The sequence below is a fragment of the Protopterus annectens genome, chromosome 2.part1 (genome assembly GCF_019279795.1).
Source record: "Protopterus annectens isolate FY-2018-M chromosome 2.part1, PAN1.0, whole genome shotgun sequence".
Taxonomy (NCBI): domain Eukaryota; kingdom Metazoa; phylum Chordata; order Ceratodontiformes; family Protopteridae; genus Protopterus; species Protopterus annectens.
In genome coordinates, this window is record NC_056729.1 from 1,215,028,394 (window position 1) to 1,215,041,509 (window position 13,116).

Here is a 13,116-nt window from a genome sequence, read left to right on the forward strand (position 1 = left end):
GACATCATAAAGATGGAGGAAGAGGAAGGACAATTCCTAGTTTATGCCCTGGGTAGTGTGAGGTCTGTAATCGTGTCTCTTGCTGATAAAGTTGTAATTCCAAGTAGATAATATGCTTACATTTTTTTAAAGAAGTGTTTCACACTTTGATGTAATGTGCTGTGTGTATTGCCTTAGCTGTAATCTGTGTGTGTTTATTTGCTGTAGTGGTACATTTTAAGGTTTAGTGTATTCTTTTGGTAACCAGGTAAGTAAACTAGTTCATTTCTCACCTTTTCATCTGCAACTGCTACAATGGCAAGGGTAAGTGTAGTATATAGCTGGATATTTTAGAGTATACAGTCAACTCTTATGTCTTTTGGAGGTGAGATGAAAACAGAGGAAATGAATGCACTGTCCACAAAGACAGTAACTAGAAGTGTTGTTTGAAAGCTAGACTCTGGAGCTTGTGTGGTAGAAGTCCTGTAATCCATCCCTTTTATGTTTAAATAAGTGAAAAACTGTTTTCTTTGCACTAAGTGTGTCACACTTTTTCTGATTTTATTTTCACAGGGTGCACTTGGATCCAAATTTTCTGTGAAGTTTCCCTTAAAACCAGTTGATGATGTAAGCAGCTATTTTCATTTAGCATGTTTTCACATTGTCTGAGTGATAGTATTGGCATAAATTAGGTTGGGAGGTGATGTATAGATTCAAATTTGTCATCAGTTTTAACAGTATTGCAGTTTTTAGGAGGAATATAGCTGTCAGCAGTTATATACCTGGTGCCAGCAGTTACCCAGAAGAAAACCAGAAAGCAAGTTGGAATTTTCTGTTATCTTGGTTTGTAAAAGTGCCTAAAATAGTCATTCCTTTCAGATAGGATTTGTGAAAAGGACTTAATTTGATGTCATCAGTTTTAATTCATTCCTCAACCACTTAGGTTTGGATCAAATCCTTGGATCCAACTCAGCCATTATTTTCAGCTCATGACCACTTGAAACTCTTGAACTCCTTCCTTGACCACAATGCTCCATCTCTAACCTCCTCAGATCTCATTTGCCAAAAGATGAGGTCACTGTGTAGCTTTCTTTCTGCTAAATGTGGAATAAAAGCGCTCTCATCAAACTAAAACAACTCAGAGGACATGTAAATTCTACCAAAGCCAAATTTGAGGTAAGTTAGGCCTCCCAGGCCGAGGACAACCACAAATCATTCTTTAGCTATGTCTGCAACCTCAAAGGCAATACACAGTTGTTTGCAGAGCTCATTGTAAATGGGAGCCACATACACTGAGCCAGACGATATAGCAAACCTCCTGGCTGATAAATTCAGCTCAAACTTAACCCCTCTCTCCCCTCAACCTTCCCTCAGGAAATTTCATCAAATAAAAGAAATACTTCACTAAAAGAATCACAGGCCTAAAGCAGATGCCCTATGCTGACCATCTAAAAAAACTCCAGCTATACTCTGTGGCATATCGTCTACTCAGAGGCGATCTGTGCTTAACATACAAGGCCATATCAAACCCTGAGCTGTTGGACATGCTCCACTTAAAGAAATACCAATCCCTCAGAGCCACATGCTCCAGGGATCTAAACCTTGTCATCACAATGAACAAAACATGCTGGAGGGATAGGTTCCTGACCCAGAGACTCCCCATACTGTGGAATAGACTGTCCATACATGTCAAGCAGAGCGTCTCCTTAGCCCTCTTCAAAAGGAACCTTGACGATTGGATGCGAGATAGGAAATTCACCCCAGGGATCACGACAGTCGCCCTGCTAGACAGGGGTCCAGGGAAGTAAATATTGTGGGAAGAAATATCCAGGGACGTGTTATGGCTAGGCTTGTATAGGCCCTAGGGCCGATGGCGTAGTACCAAACTATGATCCTATAAACTCTCCCCTACTATCACTAGGGAACAGGTCCTTAATGCTCTCCCTAATACCAAGAACACTGCATCAGTGGGCCCAGACAATATCCCAGGATGCCTTCTTAATACCATGAAGTATGGCGTGTCAGGGCCTCTGGAATTACTATTTAACTGTAGCCTCCAAACAGGCTTCGTGCCTCATGAATGGAGAAAAGCAACAATCATCCATGTTCACAAAGGTTGGGCCATCTACAGACCCTGGAAACTGCAGACCGATAAGTCTTACTAGTCTTGTATGTAAAGCCATGGAAAGAATTATCATGGAGATGATCAATAAAGATATAGTAAACCTCCAGACACTGGACCCAACCTAGCTTGGTTTAGTCAAGGGCATATCATGCCTATTGAACCTGGTGGACTTCTTAGAGAAGGTCATCAAAGCAATGGATGAGGGCAAAGTCATTCACACTGCCTACCTTGACCTGGCCAAGGCATTTGACACAATACCCCACTCCGGTATTGTTGACAAACTTGAGGTTAGGTACAAACCCGTATGTCACCTGGTGGATAGCCATCTGGCTAACAGACAGGACCCAGGAAGTTAGAATTGGGGAGTCTACCTCTGCAAAGAGGTCAGTCACAAGGGAAGTCCCTCCAGGATCAGTTCTTGGACCACTCCTTTTTTTGGCATTTACTTCTTAGGAATCAAGGCCAATGTCACTGGTCTCTGGCTGACTAAATGTGCAGATGATTGCAAATTAGGGGCTATCATTGAATCTCACACTGATAGAAATGTTCTCCAGGAGGGGCTCACACAGGCGAACAACTGGTGTCAGAGCCATTGACTAAAACTAAATGCCAAGAAATGCATAATAGTATCCTTTTGGAAGTCATCCACCCCTGGTAACTATCATATTGACAACACACCCCTTAGAGTTCACCCAGTAGTCAGGGACTTGGGGACACACACAGATAGTAATCTAGCTTTTGATCATCACATGTCTACAGTGGTGAGGAAATCATTCTATGTTGCGCACTTACAAATAAAGGTCTGGCATCTAAGTCCAAGGAAGTCATTGTTCCACTTTATTTGGCATTCATCAGACCTATCATTGAGTACAACATCCCCTTTGGTATTTACCTAACCAGGCATATCAACAACTGGAACGTCAACAGAGGTTTCTCACTAAAAAAATACAGGGCATAAGTAATATGTCCTATGCAGACCACCTCAAGGCTCTTTCCTGTATTCTGTCTTCTGCAGGCTTTTGAGGGGAGATCTATGCGTGTCATACAGGGCATTGTCAGACCCACTCTGATGGACCTCCTGTATATCCACAAAACAAACAACACCAGAATTATCCATTCTAAAGACTTAAACCTTTCTTGTAATATAAATAGGACCTGCTGGAGAGAGAGGTGTGTATCCCAGAGACTACCCTGTCTGTAGAACAGGCTCCCCATTCATGTGAAGCAGAGTTCCTCCCTAACCCAATTCAAGTGCAACTTGGACAATTGGATGCTAAACCGGAAATTCATCCCTGGTTTGGCACGTCTCTAATCGACAGAGGTAACCTGTAAAAGGTTCATCTGCCAGGCCTATGCTTACACTTGTCAAGATTTGGGATCCATGGCTAGGCTTATAAAGGCCCTTGTGGTCGTAACCTAGTAAACAACTATGAATCTATAAAAGTTGTATTTCTTGTTACCTCCCTCCCTGCATTCATGCAATTCTTTTTTTACCATTGCTGATATTATATCTCCTGTCCCTTTTTACACTTTCTAGTGCATCTCAGTTTGCCTTTGCTGGTATTCCTCCCTTCCTTTTCTAATTCTTGTCCATTAATAAAAAAGAGATTTCTGTAATTCATATCTTTTTTTATGTTGCAAACATGCTAACACAACCTTCAGATTAAAAAAAAAAATGTGGTTACAAACTTTCTTTATTGGATGTACACAATTGGTGTGTTTATTGTTTGGGCCCTGACCATCTCAAAGTGGATTGCTCTGTTTGCTGGTCTTTAATCTGAGAGCGTTTGTAGACTGCAAAAACAAATTGATGTTGAAAGGTCTGCTTCCCTCAGCCTTTTCCATATTGATATCTGGGGCTCAACCCCCTAGATCAGACACCAAGGAGCCAAGAAAAAGCCCTTCGGAACCAGCAGGTTCTTCAACTCCTTCCTCAGATCCAGTGTCTGATCTGAGTCGTAAGAAGCCCAGGAAGTCAGATCCGAAACATTCAGCTTCTGAAAAGTCGACGTCCAATACCAGGTCTGCTTCCTTGGATCCACTGGCCTTGAATCCAAAGACCCTCCCCCCGTGCAAGGTATGCATCCGGCATTGATCTGGTGCCCTCTAGAGTACCCTGACCGGTTTTAGAGATATGCTGGTGTTCCATATCTCCCTCTGCCACCTCATCCATTCGTTCATCCAGGAACCTGACAGAAGCCAATGTGGATGGAATGATGTGGGACTTTCTCTTGGCACATATCCAGATGAAAGTTCTTCTGGTTCCTACCCCTTCAGGTCAGGAAGCTCATACTAGCTCTGTATCCCCTATTACAACTTCTTCTCTTATCCAGTTCATGGCGTTGGAGCCCTTGGATCCGAGTTTGCCAGGACTGTCTGTTTCAGATCTGAAGATCATCGGATCTTTGTCTCCAGTTTTTTCTTTGAGTGCACTGGCTCCAAGCATGTCTGAGCCAGATGAGACTCTGATCCAGGGAGTCCCTGTCAGCTCTGAGGTGTTGGAGTCTACTCCAAAGTTATTGGAGCCATCTCTAGCCCTCAGAGCTTTAGCATTGGACAGCTCGGCTCCAACTGCTGCCTCAGGTGCACTGCCTTTGGGTCAGAGGGAGCCAGTGGTTCAGAAACATGGCTTCTTGGCTCCATTGGCCTGCTTCCTGGAGAGCTCTGCTTTTGAGGTGGTTGAGGGAGTTTTCTCGGTCTCTGCAAGGAGGATGGTCCCTCCCCCCTCGGATGTCCCTTCTGCAATCCCGTGCGTCTCTGAGCCTTGAGCCTCATCATTTTACTCCACAGGGTCAGCCAACCCAGACTGTCCAGGCTACCCAGAATGGTATTTACATTTCTTCCAGTATTTCTCTGGAACATCCCACCAAAGAAGTCCCTAGGAATAGAAAGTGCAAGAGGAGGATTTCCCTCAGGATTTGGTCACCGAGGATACCAATTTTGATGAGGAGAAAGGGTCCCCAAGATCGCCACCTGATGACATCTTATTTGGAGACATCTTAGAGATCCTTAAGCAGAGGGGCGGTTGGCATAATAGTTAAGGTATTGTTACCTTACAGACATGAGGTGCAGGGTTTGATTCTCACATGGGGTAACTGGCTAGGCTTAAAATGACCCACAAGGGCAGTTAGCCTAGTACTACTAATCTGTGAACCTTTGAACCTATAATCCTTCCACAGAGGAATCTCTATTCCTGGAGGTCTTTGGGTCTGGCCCATCTACCTCCTGGATGACTCCGCCTGCCAGTGATCTCATTGACTTGATCTCTAGGTGGGCGTGGAAGGAACAAAACACACTGGAGTCGATCCCCAAAAGACCAGATTGAATTTTGGCACCACCAAAATGAAGGGAGTTTTGGAGCAAGGGAGTATTGGTAGAATGCTGTCTATGGTCATGGCGGTGGCCACCAAGAAGGAACTCATGGAACAGAGTTCTACTGTCTATCCCCCTAATTTGGAATCAAGGGCATTAGGCAGATCTGGGAAGGATGTTAATGCTTCAGTGACATTTGCAATCAGATCACTGAATTATTTTATTTATTTATTTATTGGCATTTTGTTAACCGGGTTGGTCCAGCTGAGCCAGGGGCCCGTTTTCAGTGGAGACCCGAGGAGAAAAGCTCCAGTTACAAAACAATTAAGGATTACATAGGTAACAAAAATAGAAAGTAGCAAAACCAAGTTACACTCCAAAACATATTATTACAAATTTGATTGTAATCAAACATATTTAGATTACCCTAAGAAAATAACCACAAAGAAATAAGTAGATGAACTATTTTTTAATATATGTACAAACAAGTTGTATACAAGTGATCAGATTTAATGCCTAGGCTTCCTAGGAAGGTATAGACGCTTTCAGGAGCTCAGAGTGAAGAATCACCATTGGATAAAGGAGAAATTAGGTAGGTTCTAAGCAGGGACATGATTTGGTATTGAGAAGATAAAGTTTGAGTTCCTTTTTAAAGTGTGCAGGGTGTATGATGGAGCGTATGTGTAGAGGAAGTTTGTTCCAATTGTGGGCTATTGTGCAGTTGTATTTTAGTTTGCCTATTTTCTTCTTTGTTTGATCTACATTCAGAAGTTGTTGGTTAGAGGTGCGGAGGGTTCTAGAAGTGGTGTACATAGATAAAAAAGTAGTGGGAGCTGGAAAGGATGAAGGCCTGTATAGAATGGAGTGAATAACTTGAAATTGAGAAAGTAGCAGTAGTTGAGGGAATTCAAGCCATTGTAATGAATTCAGGGCAAGAAAGTGAATGGGAGCTGTAGTGTGAGATAATAACGAATCTTGCAATTTTGTGTTAAGTTTGTTGCAGTTTGTTAATGGTAGTAGCTTATATATTGGTTAGTATTGCGGCTGCATAGAGAAGTGTGGGCAGGAGAAAGGACTGTGCTAAGGAGAGTCTAGCATTTGGAGTAAGAAATCTTTTGTTGCGATAGAGCAGGCCAAGTTTCTGGTGGTTTTTTTTTATTCCTTCCAGTAAGTGTAAGTTAAATTTGAGTTTGTCATCAATAATGACGCCTACAATTTTGTGCGTGGTTCAGGTTTTATGATAGTGTTGTTGGAGGATGTTATAGTAAATGCAGATTTATGGTTAGAAAGTGAGCGAGGAAGAAAGAGCAAGAGCTTGGTCTTTTTGGGGTTAAGGATAAGAAGATTGTCAGATAATCATGATCTTGGAATTTAAGCTAATGTATATAGAAACAAAATTCTAATGCATACATTTTTTTTGTGTTGGTGTTAAGTTTGTTAAAAAGTAAGGTATTTTGCGAAGATCATTTGTTATATTATTGTACTGTACCAACATTTTTGTAATTGTGTGTTTTTGGAGCTTCTCTCCCCGGGCCTCTACTGAAAATGAACATGTATCCAGTTAGACTAGCCCGGTCAACAAATGTAAAATAAAAATAAATAACCATTTCTCTGTGGATAGAAAGGAGTTTTGAGTAAGGGTGTGAATGTCTGTAATACTGTTGGAGATGAGTTTAGAGTCATTTGCATATTGTATAAGAGAAAATTGTTTGCAAGAGATGAAGAGTTAATTTGTAAAGATGTTGAATAGAAGGGGACCCAAGATGGAGCCTTGTGGAACACCCATTGGAACAGATATATAGGGAGAGCAGGAGGAGAGCTGCCTACCAGAGAAGATAGCTGGAGAACCAGGCAAGGGAGGAAAAAGATAGGTTGAGGTTAGATAGTAAAGAGTATTGAGTGAGAGACTGTATAAAAAGCTTTGGAAAGGTCAAGGAAGAGGCAGGATATTGGTTGATTGTTATCAAGGGCTTTGGCTATGGTATGAGTGAAAGAGAGGAGGGCGGTGGATGTGTTGTGGTCGGGATGGAAACCATGCTGAGTGGGAGTGAGAAGGTTGTGTTAGAAGAGGTGGTTGAGAAGCTGAGTGAATGCATTTCTCGAGTATCTTGGAGATGGGAGAAAGAATAGCAATGAGACAATAGTTAGATGGATCAGTGAAGTTGCCACCGTTATGTAGTGGGATAGTAAAGAAGGATTTCCAGATAGCATGAACCATAGCCTCTTGTATAGATATGTTAATTAGAATGGATATAGGATAGGCTATAGATTCTGCAGCAAGTTTGAGGAATGTAGGAGGTAGGTTATCAGTAGAGGGGGAACATGGTTTAAGTTTTAGATGAAGGGATTTAATGTAAGAAGTTGACACAGGTGTAAATGAGAAGAGATTCTGTTTGTGGGGGTTGATGGGGGTAGTGGTAGTTGCAGTGTTAGTTTTAGAGGGAGGGAGGTTTTGGATAGTTTCAGTGAAGTGTTTGTTGAGTAGGGAAGCAATTTCTAGAGATTTGTTGGGATAAGGTGTGGGGCTAGAAGGGTTGCCAGGGTAGAGTATTTTGTTAAGAGTAGTCCAGAAATTCTGAGAGTTGGATCTGTTGTCTAGTTGAGACGAGTTGTAATAAGATTTTTTTGTCGTTAGTGATTAATTTTTTGTCTAAGTTACGTAGTTGTCTGTATTTATGTAGAAGGGGAGTATGCCTAGTTTTAAGCCATGCCTTCCAGGTGATATACCTGTTATGTATCAGTGCTCTAGTATCTTTGGAGAGCCATGGAGCATAGTTTGATTTAATTCTAATTTTCCTGGAGGGAGCAAGGGAATTAAGGGTATCTAGGAAAATGTTGTTAAATTTACTAACAGCATCATCAAGAGGGATGTGTTTAAGGATGGACCAATCATGTTATTGAAGTTAGAGAGCTTATGACAGTCTGTATATAGGTGGGGTTTGTGTGCCTGGGAGGTGTGTCTGAGGATAAAGGTGGGGAGGTGATCACTTAAGGAATCAAGTAGGGTGCATGGGCCATGGTAGTGCTGGGGGGAGTTGGTGAGTATCCAGTCAATGGTGGAGCTAGAAGATAAGTCTTTGTTGAAACGGGTGGGGGATGTAAGCAGTTGATGGAAACCATGTAAGTTGATACTGGATTGAGGGGAGTTACTAGTAAGTTTGGACCAGTCTATATTGACATCACCAAGAATGAGAGTTTCATAGTCTAAGTTGTGGCTAAACCAGGATAGGATATTTTCGAGTGTGGGTATATTATTTCCAAGGGGGATATAGATGTAGATGGAGTTGACAGCAAATTTCTTGTGTGGATTTGGATGGCAGTTTAGGATGACAAGTTCAGCAGGATGGAAGTTTGGGATGGGGATAGAGACAGGAGACAGATTTAGGCTATCTGAGTGGAGTATGGCTACACCACCACCTTTTTTGGGGATCTGTCAGCACGATAGATGTTGTAACCAGGTGACAGTATTTCACTGTTAGTGATGTGAGACGTGAGCCAAGTTTCGGACAAGGCAAGGATGTTAGGGTTTGTATGGGCTATCCAGGAATGCAGCTCTGAGATCTTGTTAGTTAGACTTTGAATATTTATAGAATATATGGACAGTTGTTTATGTGCAGAAGTCTGTTGTATCTGAGTATGGGTATGGTTAGGGGTGTGAGCAGAAGGGGTGGGAGTGGGGGGATGATGAAAGGACTGAGGGCCTGGGTTAGGGTGGATGTCACCAGAGAGTAGAAGGTTATTTGTAAGATGTGTGAGTGGGAGGAGTATATGGTAAGTGGAGGAAGATGAGTTTTGGTTTGGGTTTGAGGGTAATTGTTTGGTTGTGAAGGAGGGTAAATTTATGAAAATTGAAGGAGGAGAAACTAAAGAGAAATGGGGAGATAGCTGAGTAGGAAGTAGTTAATAGGTTAGTGTGGGAGGTAGAATTGGGGAAACCTTTAAGTGGACTGGGGAGGTAGGACTGATTTGAGCGAAATGAGGTTAAAACTAAAGGGTATAAGAGTAGTGCAGTGGCAAAGAAGAAGAGTTGCAGTGTTAGGGGGATGATTGAGAATTTATATAGGGGAGTGAAATTAAGTAGGGAAGGAAGTGAGGTGGATGGGGATGGAGTACAGACAGGAAGTGTGTTGTGAGAGGCTGAGCTGGCAGGAAGGGGGGGAATGGAGAGTATAAGTATAATTGATGTAGGGGTGGGTGGGAATGGGGGTAGGGGATTGAATGGAGCAGGGCTACACCCCTGGAAAAGCTACCAGAAACAATCAGGAAATCAGGCAAGTTAGGTAGATGTGAGTTTGAGAAGGCAGGGGGGCAAAGGTACAGGGAGAAAAAGACAGGGTAGGTCAGTAGGGATGTACAGCAGAAGATTACAGTACCAAACCAGGGGCATGGCACTCGATTAGAGGAGTGCAGATGTCAGGAGGAGAGACCAGAGAAATGTGTAGAGGAGGGCACTGTGGTCAGAGAGCCAGCTGGTTGATTTAGGGAGAGTGAGTAGAATGTAGAGAGAAGAGGCAAACACCAGGGAGCGGTCCAGAGAATGTGCTAGCTTACAGCCAGGACAGGAGCATCAGTACAGGTATTGAATACAGTATTAATTACTTTAGGCTGCACGTACATAAATTCTTTTCTTGGTATTCTAGAGGGGAATACCCACGCAGGGCAATTGACTGTAGGAAGTTCAGGCTGGGTCAGTCACACGACTTGGATACTGCAGAGACTATTGCTGTCCTAGAAAAAAAAATGAAAAGCGAGAAGATAGGGGTTAGGGATAGAGAAAGAGCAACAAAGGTAGGTACTATAAGTGAAACAAGTTGACCAGTATTTGGCACACTTGACTAGATTGCCAGCAGATTTGATTAAGAAGCTGTCCAAATCTCTCACTAGGACCAGTACTACTGAGGCTCAGACATCAGTGGCCTCATAGCTGGCTACCCTACAGTCCATTACAAATATGTCTTTGAGGCTTATTTAACATACAGCTGAGTGTACCTCAAGTGTGGCAGATTCGGGTATTTCCATTAGGAGGTATACGTGGATGACTTGTGTGACTTTGTGGAGCACTTCATGTCCTCTTCCATCAGTGTACCCTTTGATGGAAGTTCTTTGTTTGACCCTAAGGTAAAAGACAGACTGTCCAGGTGCAAGCAAGATGGAAACCTCCTCTCTGCAGTAGAAGTATATTTTTGATCTCTCAAAAGACCTTTTCAGGAGATCAAAGGAAGTTGAAAATGTGGTTCAAAAAGTCCCAGGCACCTTTCCAAGGTGCCTGTGCAGATAGTTCCCCTCAGAGGCAGAGAGAGAAACTTGAAAGAAAGATGCCACCCACGTGTTAGAGGGGGCCTGCAGATCCAAGGGTTTAGAGATTTTTTTCTCTGACAGACCCTACCACCACTTCTGAAAGAAGGCCCAAATTGTCCGCCTCTGGAGCCAATTGGAGTTCATTTTTCCCTGCACCAGAGAGCCTGGCTAGACTTTACAAAAGAGAGATGGGTGCAGAGGATTATTTTCAGAGGTTATACAATTCCCTTTTGCCTATTACTACCACCACCTGTATACAAAATTCCTGATGATCCACCCATTCAGAGGAAAGCAGTAGCAGAAGAAATAGGAAGAGCTGCTAGAAAAAAAGTGTCATCCAACAGGTCCCACCATACCCGATAGAATCAGGAACTTACTCAAGATTCTTTTTAGTGGCAAAGAAAGCAGGGGACTGGAGATCAGTTTTGGATCTCAGCAATCTGAATAAGTCAGTTTGGCACACCAAGTATCAGATGGTCTTGGTTCACTTCATTTTGCCTTTCCTACACAAGGACAATTGGATGTCCTCAGTAGATTTTCAGGATGCATACTATCATATCCTAGGAGATCCCTATGCTTCTGGCTGGAAGTCAGTCATTACCAGTTCAGAGCTCTGCCCTTTGGCCTCACCACAGCTCCCTGTGTATTCACAAAATACATGGCAGTAGTAGCAGTTCACCTCAGACTGCAGAGATTCCGAGTGTTTCCATACCTGTGCTACTTCTCATAACCAGACATTTACTGATAACTGCCTGAGATCAGGTACTTCAGAATTGCTCCATACTGGATATTGCCATAAATAAGAACAAATCTCAGTTAAAACCATCTCAAATTTTGGAATTCATAGCTTTGATCTTCAACACAGTATCAGTGACGGCCTCTCTTCCCTTGCCAATAGTGCAGACTATCCAATTCCAGGTCAGAAAGGTAATTCAGAATTCCTCAGTTTCAGCCCACTTGATATTACAAGCCTTATGATCAATGTCTGCAGTGATAGTTCTAGTCCCACGGGAAAGATTTTATATGAGGATTTCAGCAAGTCAGTGGCCCATTCTTCATCACCATGTGTCCACTCAGATAAAAATTACCCAAGCATGCTCAGATCAAGTTCTTCAAGGCTGTTCTTTCATTCTGCCTCAACCCACGGCCATAGTGACCACGGACACATCCCAGATTTTGGGGGGGGGGCACTTACTTGGAGAAACAGTCCAAGGCACGTGACTCTCCGAAGAGGCCAGCTTTTGTTTATCAATGTCGTGGAAATGAGAGTAGTGCTCTTAATGTTGCAGGCTTTCCAAGACACTCTCCCTTTCGGAACTGTTGCACTTCAGGCAGCCAATATGTCTGTGGTGTGGTACATCAACAAACAAGAGGAACCAGATCTTACCCCTTGTGTCAAGAAGCTGTCCAAGTTTGGTAATGGGCAATCTCTTCCAACTGATTTCTAATAGCAATGCATATTCTGGGGAAATCCAACATGATGGTAGACAAGTTGAAGCAGGTCATTCTACTACCTCACAAGTGGTCTTTCACCAAGAAAGTGACAAATGATTTTCGTTAAAGGGGTCAGCCGTGCTGCAATCTATTTGCATCTCCCTAAGCAACAGTTAAGCAGGTTATTTGCCCTAATCCCTCTGCCGGGAAAGCGACTGAGAGATGCTCTACTACACAATTGGCTCCCTGGTCTCCTCTAGACCTCCCCAACACCCTTAATTCCCAAATTTCTTCAGAAAGCATCCTGATTGAAAAGTAGTGTCATCTTCATTGCTCCTTACTGGCCTCGAAAAATTTGGTTCCCCTTTCTTTACTCTCATCTCATCGACCCTCCTTGGATTCTGGATCAATTTTCAGACCTTGTGCCTCACCCAAGAGACATAATTCACCTGGATATCTCAAACTTAAAACTGACCGCATGGTTTCGCTACTTCCATTGATAGCTAGACAATATTTTCTCTCTTCCCCTGTCTGTCATGTACTTTTTTCTTCTCACAAAGCTTCCACAAAAAAAAAACTTTACAGAAGTAAATGAGAGAGGTTTTCCCTTTGGGAGCAAAAAAAGCATATTGGCACGTTTTCTGCACTTACTGCATAATGCCCTTGAATTTTTAGCAAAAATAAGACATGAAGGAGCCAGTTCCTCAGCTATTAAAGTACAGCTAGCTGCCATCTCTAATTTTCATATGCAGATTAAAAACTCTTCATTAGCTGCATCAAAACTTTGTAAAGCCTTTTTGAAAGGTACCCTTCTTTTGAGACCCCCTTATAAGGATCCAGCTCCATCATGGGACATACATTTGGTGCTACAGGTCTTAATTCATTCTCCTTTTGAACCAGCACCAAAATGCAACTTAAGCTTTTGACCTGGAAAACTTTATTTTTGGTAGCCATTACATTTGCTAGAA

General features: G+C 42.7%; 1 protein-coding gene across 6 annotated transcripts in view; it reads left to right on the top strand.

The window, feature by feature from the left end:
• The window catches only part of LOC122794391 (CD2 associated protein), a 3,269,826-nt gene that overhangs the window by 2,209,617 nt on the left and 1,047,093 nt on the right, over positions 1-13,116 (top strand). For 5 of the 6 annotated variants that reach the window (XM_044062738.1, XM_044062742.1, XM_044062739.1 and 2 more), the window contains one exon: positions 553-606. The exons of the other annotated variant lie outside the window; for it this stretch is intronic. In XM_044062738.1, coding sequence (XP_043918673.1) covers positions 553-606 — 54 coding nt within the window. The remainder of the gene's footprint in view (positions 1-552; positions 607-13,116) is intronic. 6 annotated transcript variants of the gene reach the window in all.